The sequence below is a fragment of the Equus asinus genome, chromosome 9 (assembly GCF_041296235.1).
Source record: "Equus asinus isolate D_3611 breed Donkey chromosome 9, EquAss-T2T_v2, whole genome shotgun sequence".
Taxonomy (NCBI): Eukaryota; Metazoa; Chordata; class Mammalia; order Perissodactyla; family Equidae; genus Equus; species Equus asinus.
In genome coordinates, this window is record NC_091798.1 from 24,268,510 (window position 1) to 24,286,308 (window position 17,799).

Here is a 17,799-nt window from a genome sequence, read left to right on the forward strand (position 1 = left end):
GTTCTTCTAGTGTCATCCTTTCTGACGAGGGTGAGAGGTTCCCAGGAACCGTCAGCCCGGGAACTCCCCAGCCACCATGCTGGGCCTCTCGGATACCAGGCTCCGCTCAATCTTATTGACCCAAAGACTGAAAAGTCCAGTGACCAAGTCCCTAAGTCTAGTTTTGGGGTCTGGGCTGGCTGATCAGTTCACTATAGTGTGAAAGCAACAGGCCAGGCTTTGGAACTGGGTTCAAATCCCAGCTGTCACCTACTAACTGTGAAAACAAACACACGGTACAGCCTCTCGTCAAAGTGAGGATATAACACATACAGTGACTGCGGTTGATGCAAAGGAATGGGTGAATAGGGTTTAGCATGTCTGCACACATCAGGCTTCATTAAACACTAGTTCCTATTCTTCCTCTTAAAACTGGAGACCTAGGGTGTAGAGTTACTCAGCGAGACTGTGAAATCCCCAAGCGCAGGAAGCATCTCCTAAATCTTGCCCAGTGCACATCAATTTGTAAAGAGGCAATTCCCTCAGTGAGAAAGCAAAACAAACCATTCATCTGGGATGCACTGACCTGCTCTATCTCCATCTCCTCCCATTCTCTTTCAGATTGTTTCCTTAGTCATTAGTCTTAACGTGGCCCACAGATCAGCTAGGACTGGAATACGACCGAGAATCAAGACCAAGACGCTGGTTTCACTAGTTTGGAAGCAGTTTTAATGGAGATGGAAATGTTTATCAACTCAACACAGGTACCCCAAAATACAAAGCAAAATATCATCTTCAGCTGCATAGCAAATACGATTTAAGAATTTAACATCATTATTTGATCACAAGCGTAAATATAAGTCACCATAAATAAATGTAAATTCATTGTACAAAAATCCCCAACAACTCTTAATACAAATATGGTACATTTGACAGTTTCTGAAACAGATTTTTTTTTTAACTTTTTAAAACCTAAGATTTTTTTTTCCTGGTTAAGACACACAAAAAATCAAAACTGGGGCAGTAATACCAAGAAAGAAAGAATATTAAATGTAGTCGGGGTTCATAAATAAATGCTGCTGGCGAGTCAGGGAAATGAAACGTCTCCCTCCAGAAGGTGAAGACCTCAATTTATTGGGATTAACCTTCTTGAGGATAATGGGATTCTACCCAGACGTCAAACTCAAGGTTTTGAATGCAGGGCGGGAGGGTGGGTTGTTCTTGAAATAGCAATCTCATCAAATGGATGATGCAAATCTCCACAAAAGCAAAGGTCAAGGATTTGGAATGAACTCTAGGACTGAAGAGCTGGTCATCTATCTGAAAGAGCTACTGTTCCCAGACAGGACTGAAGATTTGGAAGGCTCTGGAGCTGAGAGGTTTTATGTGGGTTTTGAAGGCATTTTCTACTGTGCACTTCTAACATGTGCTGTAACTCTCCCTTTGGCCTTTGGGACACATCTATGGTCATCAACAGGGAAAAGATAAGAAGTCAGAATAGGAAGTGGCAGCTCCAGACAGGAGGATCTGCCAGCTTCCACTCCGAACCACTTTCCTTCCCTACAAATATTTTCTTTCATGGCTCAGAGGGAGCTCAAAGCCCAAGGTTAGCAGTGGAGAGAACCTCTATAGCTGTGGTCCTCAGACGTCCACGTGGAACAGAATAACTCTGATAGCTTGTGGAAAGTGATTTCCTGCCCCTACTCCAAGAGACGCACAATCAGTGAGTTTGAGGTGGGGCACAAGAATCTGCCTCAAATGTGCTAATCTCAGGAAGTCCTGATGTTGGTGGCCTTTGGACCACACTTGGTGATCCCCCTCTCTCTCCTCCCTGATGTGCATGAATACATTACACAAATCTCTTACTACGGACACTTCCATGCTCTTTCCATGGGGTTAAAACGGGCCATCTGGTTAATAGCAACCATTTCCGTTCATCTTCCCTGAGGGAGGGGACCATTACTGCTCTATTTTCTTTTCCTCCCTTGGCTGGGGAGAAATATCAAATGTCTCATTTTATATGTTCTCACAAGCTCAGGGTCACAGACTCCCTTTGAAGATGAGATGCTCTGTAATAAGACATTCACTTCCCAAAGGCTTCCGTCCTAAGCTTAGTGGGAGATTCTGCAAGGAATTCTGGTTCAGTCTGGGAAATGGAAGTAGACTGTCCCTGTGAGATACGCCGCATACCTCAAAATCTAAGTTAAGGAACATTAAGGAAATTGAGAGCAAAAGATAAAACGTCCTCAGAATCTTTTAGGACAATGAAAGTCCTGATTCACTAAAACAGGACTCCTCTTTGGGGGAGTATCTTAGTATTAAGAACTCACTGACAAATATTATTTATACCCCTTACCTCTTTGATCCCAAGATATTTCTGGCTTCTGCTAAAATAACTCCTTAATATTTTCTTTCTCATGGGAGTTTTCCTTGATGAGAGAGTCTGGGCAAAGAGGTGGTCCCTAATTTGGTCGCCAGCTAATGCTGTGGGCAACACATGCCTGACTTGTTCAATGCTGCATCCCCAGTGTCCATCGCCCTATGTGGCTTGGTGCTCACTAAGTATTTGCTTAATGAATAAAGGACCATCGCACCATCAAGCTGATAAGACGGCTGAAGAGCTTTCTCTTTGGGGCCATGGAATTCCTGGCTGTGTTCATAAATACTGCTTCAACAGCAGGCCTGACCATCTTCTTACCCCAGTTTCACTCAGTGAGATATAGTTGTGAATGCATTTCGAAGTTCTCTAGGAGTGCCCTGTGGTTTTTGGGACTCTATGGAAGGCCAGAACCAACACATCTACCACGGCACCAATACCAGGAACCTCATTCTCTGTACATTATGGCTCAGTGTCTGGTCCAGGAGTACTCTTGGCAGTAGAATCTCTGGTATCCAGAGCAGGAGGAGATGCCACCTGGGGAACTGGAGGGAGGGAGCCACAGGAGGTGAAGAAGCCAGCAAGTGGACACATGCCCATCAGGCCAAGCTGACATTTTATGGCATGGCCACACCCTTTTCATGATCTCTGAGACTTCAGTCCTGGGGTTACATGTGGGCACCGGGCAGGAGGTCACATCTTGGGAAACAACCAAGGATGTGGGGTGGGGCCATGAGATGAAGAAAGGGTGAAACTAGGGCTCTTAACACAGCTGAGGAAAAAAAGAAGAAAAAAGCACATACTGCCATTTCTTTTCTTTTTTTTTCATTTACACTATGGAAAAACCACCATGGAGATGTCATGGGAGAGCATGCACAGGCCCAGCCCTTGGGTGTAGATGTGTTTGGGGAGGTTCTTGTTTGCTTCTAGGTCCATCCCACACGCTGTCCAGTCGGACCCTGTTGCAGGCTGGCCGTGGCCTTCTCTCTCCTGCTTCTTCTCCCTCTCCAGGTTGAGGGTCTGCAGGACTTTCCGCCTAGCAGGTGGTGGCCAAGGACTGGTGGATGGGGGGCTGGAAGCAGCGCACATGCTCCACGGTGGAACTGTCTGTCTCCACGGACTTCATGTACTTATTCAGGATGGCAAAAACCTCATTGTTCAAAATCTGGTACTTCCTAATTCTGTCTGCCATCTTCTTCAGGGGCTGTAGCAGGACAGGGAGGAGCAGGTTAGGGGTGGGAGGAGGGGATAGAGAAATAAATCAAGAGCAAGAGAAGAATTCAGTGAGGGTGTGGTCCAGGGTGCTGATGCTTCAATGATCATGTCATTCTCCTGCTTAAAGGCCTTCTATGGGTTCTCAGAGGTCAGCAATCAAATGTTAACTTGGTGATAAAACTCTTTGAGTTTGCAAACTTACTACAAAGCTACAGGAATCAAAACAGTGTGCTAGTGGCATGAAGACGGACATATAGACAATGGAATAGACAGCCCAGAAATAAACTCTTCCATATACGGTCAAATGATTTTTGACAAGGGTGCCTAGAACATTCAATGGAGAAAGGATGGTCTTTTCAACAAATGGTGCTGGGAAAACTGGATATCCATATGCAAAAGAATGAAGTTAGATCCTTATGTTACATCATATACAAAAAACTAGCTCAAAATAGTTTGGAGACCTAAACATAAGAGCTACAACTATAAAATTCTTAGAAGAAAACATCGAGGAAAAGGTTTATGATATTGAATTTGGCAATGACTTCTTGGATATGACACCAAAAGCACAGGTAATAAAAGAAAAAATAAATTGGACTACATCAAAATTAAAAACCTGTCTGCATCAAAGGACATCATCAACAGAGTGAAAGGACAAACCATGGAATGGGAGAAAATATTTACAAATCATATAACTGATAAGAGATTAATATCCAGTGCTCACTTCGGCAGCACATATACTAAAATTGGAACGATACAGAGAAGATTAGCATGGCCCCTGCGCAAGGATGACACGCAAATTCGTGAAGCGTTCCATATTTTTGTGGAACCAGCCTACATGCCCAGAAACTGATGATTGGATAAAGAAGATGTGGTATATATACACAATGGAATACTACTCAGCCATAAAAAAAGACGAAATTGGCCCATTCACAACAATGTGGATGGACCTCGAGGGCATTATGTTAAGCGAAATAAGTCAGTCAGAGAAAGACGAACTCTATATGACTCCACTCATAGGTGGAAATTAGTATATTGAGAAGGAGATCTGATCGGTGGTTACCAGGGAAAAGGGGGGGTGGGGGGAGGGTACGGAGGGGGAAGTGGTGTACCCACAACAAGACTAACAAAAATGTACAACTGAAATTTCACAAGCTTGTAATCCATCATAACATTAATAAAAAAAAAAAAAAAGAGATTAATATCCAGAATATATAAAGAATTCCTACAATTCAACAACAAAAAACAAACAATCCAATTAAAAAGTCAGCAAAAGACTTGAATAGACATTTCTCCAAAGAAGATAAACAAACAGCCAGTAAGCACATAAAAAGATGCTAACATCACTAATCACTAAGGAAATGCAAATCAAAACCACAATGAGATACGACTTCACACCCATTAGGATAGCTATTATCAAAAAAACCAGAAAATAATACATTCTGGGAAGGATATGGAGAAATTGGAACTCTTGTGCATTGCTGGTAGGAATGTAAAATGGTGCAGCCACTATGGAAAACAGTAGGTTGGTTCCTCAAAAATTAATAGAATTACCAAATAATCCAGCAATTCCAACTTCTAGGTATACACCCAAAAGAAATGAAAGCAGTGACTCGAACGGGTATTTGTATACTCATGATTACAGTAACATTATTCACAAGAGCCAAAAAGTGGAAGCAACTCAAGTGTTCATTAATGAATGAAGGGATAAACAGAGTGTAATATATCTACAATGGAATATTATTCAGCCTTGAACAGGAAGGAAATTCTTACACATGCTACAACATGGTGAACCTTGAACACATTATGCTAAGTGAAATACGCCAGTCACAAAAAGACAATTATTATAGGATTCCACTTATCTGAAGTACATAGAGTAGTCAAATTCATAGAGACAGAAAGTAGAAGGGTGGTTACCGAAGGCTGGGAGGAGGGAATAATGGGGAGCTGTTTAACGGGTACAGAGTTTCAGACGTGGAAGATGGAGAAGTAGTGGAGAAGGATGTTTGTGATGGCTGCACAACAATGTGAGTGCACCTAGCGACGCTGAACTGTATCCTTAAAATTGGTTAAAATGGCAAATTTTGTTATATATATTCCACCATAACGGAAAAAAAATCCTTTATGAGGTGGCTTCTGCCTCTTCCTCCTCTCAGCTGGTCCCGGAGACTCACCCTTTGTTCCAGCCATACATCTTCACGCCTCTGTGCCTTTGCTCTGGCTGTTCCTTTTGTCTGGAACATTCTCCCAACCTTCACCCCATATTCTGCCTGGCTATTTGCTGCTGGTCATTCTGGACTTAGCCCTGGCATCACCGATACAGGAAGCCTTCCCTGGCCAACCTTCCCGGCGGCCTCAGCCAGGTTTAGACAGCCCTCTCGATGCTCCCACAGCAGCCCTGCTTACCCCATGACAGCGCTTCTCCCATCCCGGCGCCTGCACAACTTTCGCACTGAGTGAAAGTTTGTGCAGATGAGGAAGCAGCATCAGCAGACTGTGACTGGCACTGGGAGGGTGTATTTCAGGTCTGGAGCCCAGCCCTGCCCTGCAGGTGACCTGACTCATCCCAATGGGTTATGAGCAAGTGACTCATGGCTTCCTATGAGAAGGTCCCCCTATGAGAAGGCTGCTGAGTGTCATTGGACCTACCTGCAGTGTGGGGTGTTGGCCTCCATAAGCAGCTCACCCTCCTTTTCAGGTGAAAGCCTGCTTTCAGGCCTGGCCCCATCTCCCAGGCCCCAGCCACGAGCTGCTTACCACATTCTTAATGATTTCATCCTTCCCGTCCTGCCTCTGTACTTTTAGCAGGTGGTAACAGAAGTCAAACAGGTCGAAGCGACGCTGCTGGCCCAGCAGGACGATGATGGAGCAGCCTGCCCAGTTCAAGCCATCACCAAAACACTGCCTGGGAGTGGGGAGAAGAAGCAGCTGGAGTGAGAGGCAGGGGAGGGAGGGAGCAGGGGCCCTCATCTTGGACCAGGAGTACAGCGAGTGAGCAGGGCCCATCTCTGGGCCAAGTCTCTTAATCCGTAAAATGGATACAAATGAAGCTGCAAGTGTGGATTCACTTGCTCCAGGGACTGTGGTTATATGATAAGCCCTTCTAACTGCAAAGGGGTGTCAGCCTGTCACCCCACTGATGTAAGAAAAACTACTTTTGAAGACAAATTTGCAAGGAAAAAATCCAACCAGCCCTTCAGATTTATGTGGCTGATTATTTTGGGCAAATCAAAGGAGAATCTGTCTTGGCTCCATAATGGAGCCAGAGGGACACCTGTGAGGGGAAGGGCCATTTCAAACCAGGAGACCAACTGGCCAGTGCACGCTGAGAGGACAGGGACGGGGCCTGGTGGGCGCAGGAGCTGATGCTGCTGGCGTGAGGGGGCTGTGAGTCTTCTTGGGCCTGGTAAAGCTCAGCCTGCAGGCCCCCAACCCTCACCAGCAATTTGGGAGGCTGTGGACTCATCTCTCTGCTGTTTTTTTCTCCTGAAGCAGCAGCCACAGCCTAGACTGGGCAGAGTTTCTGGCTTCCCCATTACTGGGGCTGAAAGGGCGGCCCCAGCAGCTGCTCTGGACACAGCCTCCTATCCCAGTCCCAGCGCCGTCCCTCCAAGAAGCCTTCTCTGGCTCTCATGTGCTTCCTCTCTAGAGCTCTGGGCTCCTGGAGGGCAGGCCTTGTATGCCCTCTTTACCACTCTGCTGGGTGAGCGAAGGAAGAACTGGGCTCTGTGTCTGTCTTCTCTGGGGACAGGACTGGGTTACTCTTAAAGGCCTCCTGTTTATCAGGAGGAGAGGCCTCACGAGCCAGGCCACCATGGGCAAGTTAGGGCCTGACCTCCGCCAGGGAAGCCTTTCTTGTTCTATGAACCCTGGAGTCTTGTGGGGGGTGAGGTGGACAGTGAGGTTCTTACTGACAAACCCTCACCAGAGCTCCCTCCTGCCCACTTAACCTGCTCAGCTTCCAGTCTCAGAAAGAGAGGCCCTGATGCACACACTCACAGGCACATGCTCCATCTCTGCCTCCAACGACTTTTTGCTTTTCCTGGAATGTCCCCTTCTCCCCTCTAAGATCTGAATTCCAGGCAATGTTCAAGCTCAATTCTAGTCTGTGAATTAAATTCCTTTAACCCACTCATCTCTCTTCTTGGGCATCGGTCGCCCTTCCTGCCCTTCCTGCAAAGCAGCCTCAAAGGGTGCACCTTACATCTGTTTTTTGTCTCCCCCTGGCCCCATAAACCCCACAAAGTCAGAAACTGTCTACTTTTGCTCAGCATTGGTGCATGTCCAGCACCCAGCAGTGACCGACACGCAGTACATGCTCAATAAACAGTTGTTGGGCAGCCCACCCCGTCCACCTCTCTGGCTGAGCTCTGGTGGCCTGATGCCTCTTGGGGGACAAGCAGGTTGAGGGGTGACCTTGCCTTCCCTGGGGGTACTCACTCAGCTGTGAACTCGTTGGTCCCCACGGGGATGCAGTAGACGAACTGCATGGCACTCCAGAGCCGGTGGAACTCCACGCACTCGTCAACGTGCATGACGCCGTTGGTGGGCGGTGGGCCCCGCCAGATGGGGTCCTGCAGGTAGCTCCGGATGCGGGTCAGGATGACCTCGAACATGGACAGGCCGCAGCATAGCCGCTCCTTGGTCAGCAGGTCACCCTCTCGAGCGATGGCGATTTGCTGGGAACGGAAGGGTGTGTAAACCTTCTATCCTCATCTCAGACCCCATCTTCCACCCCTCACTAGAGATTCCTGAACCCTGGAGCTGGCTGCACCTGGAGTCCGTTCACCAGGACTGATGTCTGCCCAGAGTAGGGCGCTAACTTTACAAACCTGAGTGCAGCAGCAGTGAAGTCTTGTGCTAAGTAAAACCTAATGGGAAGTAAATACCATTCATGGAGGAATAGTTTAAAAAAATTTCAATCTATCTATGTAACGAAATACTAGAGGCCACTGAAAAGACTGAGATAGACTACTGCCAGGATTATTATTACTACTGTACTATTATTACTGCCCTAGCTCATACTCACTGAGTGTGTGTAATACACTAGGCTCTGTTCTCAGTACTTGATAAAAGTATTGACTCCATTTATTCCTCACATCAACCCCATGAAGTAGGGGTCATTATCATCCCCATTTTACAGATGAAGAAATTAAGGTTCAGAGAGGCAGCCAGCGGGTGGTAAAGCTGGGATTTGAATCCTGTTAGTCTAGATCTGTTGGCTAAACTGTTAAGCGAACAGAGTAAGTTGCAGAAAAGGATGTATACTGCAACCCTGCTAAAAGATATCAACAACACACAATCCCACAAACAGACACACAAAACTGTCCGTGGGGTGTGTGTGTAAACCATTTTAGAAGGACTAACAGCAGCTGTGGGAGCAGACGGGCTTGGAGAATCAGGTGGGATGTTTACCTTGTACTTTAAATACTTCTGTACAGTTGAATGTGCTACCGTGAGTGTATGTCACTCTTTCAAAATTTGCCATTGACTTACAGACTTATTTCCCTCCAATTAGAAGTCCTCTGACCTTTGTAAAAGATCTCCACTAATAATTTACACTGGCTTCTCAACCGTCTTCTGGTTACTGCATCTCTAATAATCAGCTGGCTGGACGAGCACATCAGAACACATTACTGTCTGCATTGTGAAGAAAAATGTCTAGGAGCAGAGGGCTCCAAAGCTATCTGCCACGTAAGATAGAGAGATAGACAGTAAAATCTAAGGTCAAAGTAAGGTCTCCAAATCTAAGGACAAAGCTAACGAGAGCTGCTTTCCGAGAATGGGAGGTCCCAAGGCACTCATGGGGTCAGCAGCCCAGACGGAGGTCTCCCGAGGGAGCTAATTTACAGAGCGACTTCTCCTCTATGAATTGTCTCTGTCCTTCTTCTCTGAGTTAACAAGGGAACAGAAAAAGCATCTGCGAAAATCAATTTCTGCCTGGAGGACTCGGATACAGTGAGTACCCTTTGGAGAAGGCTGGTATCTGGATACTCCTTCTTTATATAATTCCGTGTGTTTTCTGGAAGTCTTGTACTTATTTGTTCATCTTAATGACCATGTAAGGTACCCCAACTAAGGAGGCAAAACAGCGATTAGCCCATTTTATAGATGAGAGAACTGAGATTGAGACATGAATTGTCTAGCACTAGATTATGTGACAATTCAGGGGTGAAGGGGGAACAAGGACCCCTGCCAGAATGTTCTTTCCATGACAGCACTGGAAAACAAAATTGGCCACCTCAATCTGTCCCAGAAACAAATGCAAACAATGCAATACTGCGAACGCCTCCTGGCTTTCAATGTGCAGCAGACTCACGCTGTCACTGACCGAGATGTTACGTTAGTCCACTGAACCCCAGCTAGCTCAGAAACCAATAATTTGTTAACTTTTCTTTGGTCTCTGGGACATCTACGTTTTAGACTAGTATTCCTTGAGGGCTGGGAGATTTATAAAAGTGGCACTTCCTCTCCGGCAGAATGTCTAGGCTTTTGTTTGTTAAATACTCAGCACTTGATAAATTGAGATTTCTATCAGTTCCAAGGAAAAATGGGGTTCACCGGAACAGGGGAGGAATTCAGTGTTCTAACTGGAAACACACGCCAAACCCTGGGTGCGAGAGGCCAGATTCTTGCAGGATGACACCAACCGTGGAGCAGACACATTTATATGTTGCTGGCTTGGGGGATTTCTCCCTAAAAGGAAATCTTTAGAGGACCTCCTCTCTTCAGCCCCTGAAGACCAAAAAAGAAAATGTGTGCACGCCACAGCATCTGAATTCTGTCTGCGGTGACTCAAAGAACCCAAATGCCACTCAACGTCTAGTCATCGTTTTCAGTAGGAAGTGGGTGGCACGCAGGGGGTCTGCTAGGGTTGGTCATTGCGTGACACCTCGCAGATCGCGCTCTGCAATGTGCTCCAAATACTTGCCACGTTTTCCCAGAGAAGAGGCTGCCTTCTGCCCTCTGCTGAGGATATGAGTCCTCAGACTCATATGCTTTTGTGATAACAGGAGAGAGGACGGCTGGAATGCAAGTCCAAGAATGGATTTGAATGCTAAACCTCTTAAACAGTCGGCTTTGGGGAACAAAACAAATCAGCTTGGCTTGTTTCACCACAGTGCCCTGTTTCTCTTCTTCCTGAATCCTTCCCCTGGTGCCCCCAAAATGTCAGCTTGCTTAAAGCAACTTACAGGAGAACCACATTCTTTTTGTTGTCTCTCTTTCTCCCCATTTCTCTTCTTTCCTGACTCCCTGCAGAGTCTCTGAGTTCTCTGAAGACAGGGGTCCTGCCTTACTCATCTCCATGTTCACAGCGACTGGCACAGGTTTGTAAAAATTAGCTTCAATTACAGAATTAACACATGAGCTCATTCACCTTTGAAAACATTAAACATTACAGATAAAGCTGAAATCTCCTTTGATCCCCCCAACTCTGTCTCTTTCATCTCTCTTCAGAGGTCGCCACCATTATGAACGAGGCGTGTATGATTTTCTAGGAAAAGTTTTACTTATGTGGTTTTGTTGCGTGTGTTTTAAAAAAATAAAAATGGCACCATCCTCTATGAATTGGAGGGCAACTTGCTTTATTTACCTACCCACGTGTTATGATTTATCCACAGGGATGCATCAAGATCTAATTTTTCCTTTTCATTATTATATGGCGAGTACTTAGCATTTAGATGACTTTACCACATTTTATTTAGTCGATCCTTTACTGGTTGACATTTAGGTTGTTTCCAGTTTTTGCTTTAACAAACAATGCTACAGTAAACATCTTGTCTTCCTGTTAAGTGTTTTTCTAGCAAAGATATCCAGAAGTGAACTGCTGGCTCACAGGGTGTGGAGTTGTAATTCTGAGAGATAACTTAGCGGAATTCTTGATACCTAACAGGGAAATAATAGATACTTGTCTGACTGCCTCCTTTCTTGGCAAGAAGGATGATACAGGGGGTAGAAGAAACAACTCAGGCCTGAGAGTCAGCAAATCTCATTCCAGACCTGCCCCTGCCACTGACAGACTTTGTGGTGTCAGACATTCTTTGTCTACCTCTCCCTGGGCCTCAGTTTCCCCACCTGTAAAATGAGGGGGTTAGACCAAATGCTCTCCCTCTGAAGTTCCCTTTGGATCTCAGAGTCCACGGTAGAAGGATCCTACCTGAGGGGTCCCCAGCCGCTCGATCAGAGGGACCAGGTGAAGCGGGGCGTACTTGGCTTCCAGGCGTTTCATCCGGACCTCCAGACGCTCCCCCTCTGCAAAAGTAGTAGGAGGCAGAAAATGAGATTCAGGTCACGCCAGGGCAGCTGCGGGAGGAAAAGCTCTCAGAGGACCTGGTGATGTATTATTCTAAAATTTGGAGGAAGTGTGTAGAACCTTCTCTTGGAGCTGGCAAGTGTGATCAAGACTCACTACAAGGAAAAAATGTTCTATTATCTCTGTCCAACAATGGAATCATCTACCTCATGGGGTGGTGAGTTCCCCATCACTCAAAGGACTTAAACCAAGGCTAGACAGAAACAAACTAGGGATGTTCTAGAAGGAACAAGGCTGGGAGTATCATTTCCAATTCTACCATTCTCTGACTATTCAATGGCTGCCCAAAGTTTTAACCTTCCCCCTTTCTGACTGGAGATCTGAGTTTACCAGGACTAAGTGAGCATGAGGTTCAAACTCAAGTTGGCTACTGAGCTGCTGTTAGCGCTTTCTTACCTTTGATGTAGACTCGAGGCAGGATGTTCTGGAAGGGTGCAGCATGGAGCAAATCACAGACTTCCTCCTGAGACTGCAAACAGAGATGGGGGGAAACAAAGAGAAAATCAATTTCATTTTAAACCAGGAAGAATTTTCACTCCTAAAAACTTGAGCACTGGCATCAGCCAGACCTGGGTTCAAATCCTGGCTCTTTCACTCACTGGCTGAAGGATCTTAGGCAAGTTGCTTAACCTCTCTGAGTCTATTTATTTATGGGCAAAATGAGGATGAGAATAGTACCTATTTTAATGGGTTGTTGTGAGGATTAAATGAGAGAATGCCTAGCCTCCTAGGGTAGTCCCTGGCACATAATGAGTATAATACATTTTCATTATAATCTTACAAGAAATTTGTTGAAGAATTCAAATGAGTGGCAGTGGGATCAAACAGATGATGGGCCCCAGACTGTGTTTATCTGGTTGACTGTGAGGCCTGTGGGTTCAAAGCAGGTAGCTGGGCCAATCCTCCAGCCCACTAATCCGGGATGATTCTGTGAAAAGGCTCGTGTCTAGTTGGTTTTCCCCACACAAGACTCCACCTAGTGAGAGAATAGGGACTAAAACCCAGGACAGACAGGTTTTAATGGTGACTTGTCATGCATAAAAGCAAGCTTAAAAGCAAACATAGATCACAAAGGTTGGAGGGAAAAGTCTGGGGGAGGACAGGCCTAGAGGCTATGGTCTAATGGGCTTAGTGCCCCAGGACCAGCTCATGATCACTGGATTTCAGAATACAGGGTTAGGGACAGGGACCTAGAGAAGCCACCCTCTACTGGGTTTTGGTTTTTCTTCTTTAAATTGTTGGGATTTGTATTAGGTAAGATCCAGGCTTCATTCAACTCTGACACTCTTGGATCCTAAGCATCTGAGAAAAATCAGGATTGTGAGTGTCCTTGGCTTTCTTTACCCAGGCATGGGTGGAACATGATCATCCTAGAAATCTATAGGCCAGCTGCTCAAGAAGGGAACCTCCAACCTCCTTTCTTACTACAGATCAGTCCTTGAAGTGAGGACAGCAGAGGGAGGACAAGCGAACTCTTCAGAGGGACCTGCCTAATCTGACTGACTGTAATTCTCAGTCTCTTAGCTAGAGGGGAAATTTTCCCTTTCTTAATTAAGCTGTTTCTCTCCTAACCAGTGAATCAAATAACCTGTTGCTCATTGCTCTAAGTTAGATCCTTTGACGCATCACATGACTTGAAGACTTGGCTTATTAATCATTCAGGCTATTCTTTATTAATATGGTGAGTTCTATTGATTGAGTTTTGAATGTTGAACCAGGCTTGCATTCTTGGGATAAACCTCACTTGGTTGTGAGGTGTTATCCTTTTTAAGTACCGCTGGATTTTATTTGCCATTTTTTTTGTTGTTGTTGAGGATTTTTACTCTATCTTCATTAGGGACATTGATTTGCAGTTTATAAATGTTTTTGGTTTTGGTATTAACATAATGCTGACCTCATAAAATAAGCTGGGAAGAGTTTCCCTCTTTCCTATTTTCTGAAGAGATTGTGCAGAATTGGCATTATTTCTTCCTTAAAGGTTTGGTAGAATTCACAAGTGAAATCATCCGCCTCTAGAATTTTCTTTGTGGGAAGTTCTTTTTTCCTTAACTAGGTATAAAATTTCTTTAGTACCATTAGGTACTAATGGTACTGAATTAGGACCATTCAGGTCATTGATTCTTTTCCTGAGTGACTTTTGAGGGTTTGTGTGTCTCAAGGACTTGGCTCCTTTCATCCAATTTATGGGCAGAGTTGTCTGTCGTACATCTTTATTATCCTTTTGATGCCTGTGGGATCTATAGTGATGTCCCTATTTCATTCCTGATATTGGTAATTTGTGTCTTCTCTTTTTGTTCTTGGTCAGTCTGGCTAGAGGTTTATCAATTTTATTGATTTTTTCCAAAGAACTAGCTTTTAGTTTCATTCATATTTCTCTGTAGTTTTTCTGTTTTCAATGTTACTGATTTCTGTTTTTATCTTTATTATGTCCTTCCTTCTGCCTGCTTTGTGTGTAATTTACTTTTCTTTCTCTAGATTCTTATGGTAGAAGCCAAGATTACTGATTTAACATCTTATTCTTTTCTTAATATAACATTCAGGCTATTCTTTGATACCTCCAGTAGTCAAGAGCTCAGCACAGAACTGGAGGCAGCGCAATCCATTTTTGAACAATGATAATGGTTAGAAAGTTTGATTTTGTATTACACCAAGGCTGCCTCCCAGTAGTTTCCTTTCATGATCTTTGTTCTGCTCCAGAGCATCAATGAATGTGTTTCTCTAGCCAGTATCTTCAGGCACTCCTCTCTCCTCCTTTCAGCGATGAGCTCCTTACAAGAGTTTTCTACATCTTTCTCCATTTCCCAGTCTTTACTTCTCTCCACAGCAAACAGAAATACCATTCTAGCTATATCGCATCATGGCAACGGCAATGGCCAACATTACCAAGGACTGCTCTGTCACCAAGTTCAATGGACACCTTCCAGTCCTCATCTTATTATGGCATCTCTACTCTATTAGGCACTGTCCTTCCTCAGCTACTACGACAATGAGTTCTGCTGTTTTCCATCATTTTAGTTTCTTCTTTTTAGACTCTTTAGCAGGTTTGACTTCTAACTAGCCCTTAAATGTTGGTTTTCACCAAGGTCTCACTTTGTTTCCTTTTTCTCCTCACTTTATTCTACCTGGTTTGTCTTACCTGCTCCCAAGACTACAAGCATTGCCTTTGATTCATCAACTTTGTATTTCCAGCCAGACTTCTCTCAAGCTCCAGACTTGGACATCCACCTCCTTGCTAGATTATCTCCACTTGGATATTCCACAGCTCAACATTTCTAAAGCTGACCTTCTTCCCTTCTCACCTGTGGTTTCTTTCCTCAGAGAAGGGCACAATCACCTCCTCATCTGCCCAAGCCTAAAACCTGGGGCTCATTTTCTCTCTCTTCTTCACTTCCCATGACCAATTAGTCCTCATGTCTCTTGATTCTCTCCACCTTGACCACAATGCTATGATGTTCTTAGGGGTAGGGACGCCTTCTCTATTTTTGCCGCTTAGTCCCAGTGCCTAGAATATAATAGTTTCTCAATAATTACTTATTAAATGAACAACTATTTGTTATCCCATATGTTTCTTAGATGAATAAATGAATTTATTTATCCACATGACTATCCTCCAAGTATGAGAATGCTATTACATCCATTCATCCAACAAACATTTATTGAGCACCAGGCCCTGCTCTGGGCTTTGCAGATATGATGTTGAACAAGTTAGACTAGATCTTTGCACTTATGGAATTTACATTCTAGTTGACAGAGACAAACAAAAACATGTAAACAAATTGGAAAATTTCAGATTGTGATAAAACACAACAGACAAGCTAGAGAGTGACTGGGAGTGGGGAAAGCTCTACTTGAGACAGTGGTTAGGGAAAATATTTTTGAGGGGGAGATTCTTGCGCAGAGAATGGAATGAAGTGAGGGAGCCAGCCATGTAGACATGAGGTAAGAGCATTCCAGTGCACAAACTCTGGGGGGACAGTAAACTGAACTATAACGATGCAGGGAGTCATAGCACAGTCTGAAGCCCCAATGGCAGGGAGGGACTAGATCACATGGGGCCTCACAGGCATGGGATGGAGTCTGGCTTTTCTTTTGAGTTAATGAGGAACTACAGAAGCATCCCATGCAGAGGATTGGTACACAAGGCTCCACTGCCAAGTTTTCTTATCTTTCCTTCAAAAATTTCAGTTGCTCCTAGAAATGTCTTCTTACTAGAAAAGTTGCCCATTGCACGAACTATCAACTTTCTATTTTGTTAATGTGAGTAAAATCGATCTTGGGAGCCACTTAGGGGATGGAGAAAGGGGATGAAGGCTCCGGTCCTCTACAAGGAGAGCAATGCTGCTGCTTTATTCATTTTACGCGATGAGCTTCCACTTCAGATTTTTTGGGGGAAACAAGAGTGGTCCATTTATCCCCCTCTGCACTGCCCCCTCCACCCTCTTACCGCAGTTTTGCAAACTGCAGGACCAGAGGCTTGGGTGGAGGTGGGGCGGGGGAGGGGTGTCTCTTCCTGTTGGCATGCTTCCTGTGTGCTCCCTACCTTGTAATGCCACTTGTTGATGAAGGTGAGGAAAGAGAGAAGAATGTGGTTTCCCAATAGAGGTGGGACAGCATTTGCCTGGCAGGTCTCAGAGGATGAACTATGTGGCCATTTGCATAATGAGGTGGCTGTACACTCTGCAACACCTTTTGTGGAAGGTATTCGTTTGGCATTCGTTAGTTAGATGAGGCCATTGTGACTGACAAAAATGTCCAGTTTGGAGCACACAAAGGCTTCTGTTGGGGATCCACATAAGCTTCCATTGTGGGCACCTATGCCAATAGCTGACCTCCCTCTTGTCTAATCTCTATCTTAAAGGATCCACACTTTGCCTTCCACTCTGCCCAGGAACCTATCCAGCCGTGAAGTGCACTGAGAGTAGGTTTGTCCCCTACTTGCCCCCTGGCTCTTTCTGCTCTAGCCGGGGCAGCTTTTTGTTGTTTGAATGCACCATCTGTGCACACATCACAGAATTTCTGCCTTCTCTCTGGAATGCTGTCTAACCTCTTTCCTCTACCCGCTTTGCTTAGCAAATGTCCACTCTTCCTTCAGATCTTAATTCAAAGCATCATTCCTTCCAGGAAGACTTCCTGGACTCCTGTACAACCTCCCTGCATGTGCAGGTTCCTTTGCTATGTGTCCACAAAGAACCAAGTTCTTTTCCTTTTCAGTAGTTGAACTCAATCTGTATTATACATGCCTACGTGTCACTATCTGATTAATATCTACCTCCCCCTACTGGAATGTAACCTTCATGAAGGTAGGGACAGTGTCCATTTTTTACCATATTTTATTCCCAATAGTCAGTACAGTGCCTGACAGAGTAGATGCTCGGTAAGTATGTGGAATAAAAGTTGAATGCCTGTGGTGTGAAGGGAATCGAGACTTAGAACAGGATCTCTCCTATTTTGGGTTTTCTTACAGAAGCCTAGGTGTTTCCCCTTATCATTAAGGGAAGTATTTTCTCTTCAATGTTATTGATCGCTCTGTATGAACAGTGTGAAGTATTTTAAAGAAATGTCCCATGTAGTAAGATTTTCAGGTGTTTTTAATTTTCTATCCCTCTCTCTCTTCCTTCGTTTTTCACAAGTATGTATTTACTAAATTTTCTACATTGAACATATATTTAAAAAAATTGAAAAAAACTCTGAAAGTAACCAATTCTTAATTTTAAAATAAGGAGCTTTTGGGGTCTAGATGCTGGAATCAGAGGGAAGGAAATAAAATCCACTTGATCCAGCAAGAGTTGCATAGGTTTAATAATGTAAATGGTAGTTGTTTTTGTTTTCCGTTTTTTAGGCTACACTTAAGGAGAAATCAAAGATGCGGAACAAAATACAAATCTTACAAAAATTACAGCTGTGACGATATAAAAGT

The 17,799-nt window shown here is 44.5% G+C and overlaps 1 protein-coding gene and 1 non-coding gene across 10 annotated transcripts in view; one reads left to right on the plus strand and one right to left on the minus strand.

The window, feature by feature from the left end:
* Positions 1 to 685: 685 nt before the first annotated feature.
* Positions 686 to 17,799, minus strand: part of CYFIP2 (cytoplasmic FMR1 interacting protein 2) — a 125,969-nt gene continuing 108,855 nt past the window's right edge. For all 9 annotated transcript variants that reach the window (XM_070517153.1, XM_070517154.1, XM_070517151.1 and 6 more), the window contains 5 exons: positions 12,279 to 12,351; positions 11,727 to 11,821; positions 8,009 to 8,247; positions 6,326 to 6,473; positions 686 to 3,560 (listed from right to left, as the gene is read on the minus strand). In XM_070517153.1, the coding sequence (XP_070373254.1) occupies positions 3,393 to 3,560; positions 6,326 to 6,473; positions 8,009 to 8,247; positions 11,727 to 11,821; positions 12,279 to 12,351 (723 nt within the window). In that variant the 3' untranslated portion in view covers positions 686 to 3,392. The remainder of the gene's footprint in view (positions 3,561 to 6,325; positions 6,474 to 8,008; positions 8,248 to 11,726; positions 11,822 to 12,278; positions 12,352 to 17,799) is intronic.
* On the plus strand, positions 4,285 to 4,391 carry LOC123289104 (U6 spliceosomal RNA). Its single transcript, XR_006532870.1, has one exon. It is a non-coding gene; the product is annotated as a U6 spliceosomal RNA (small nuclear RNA).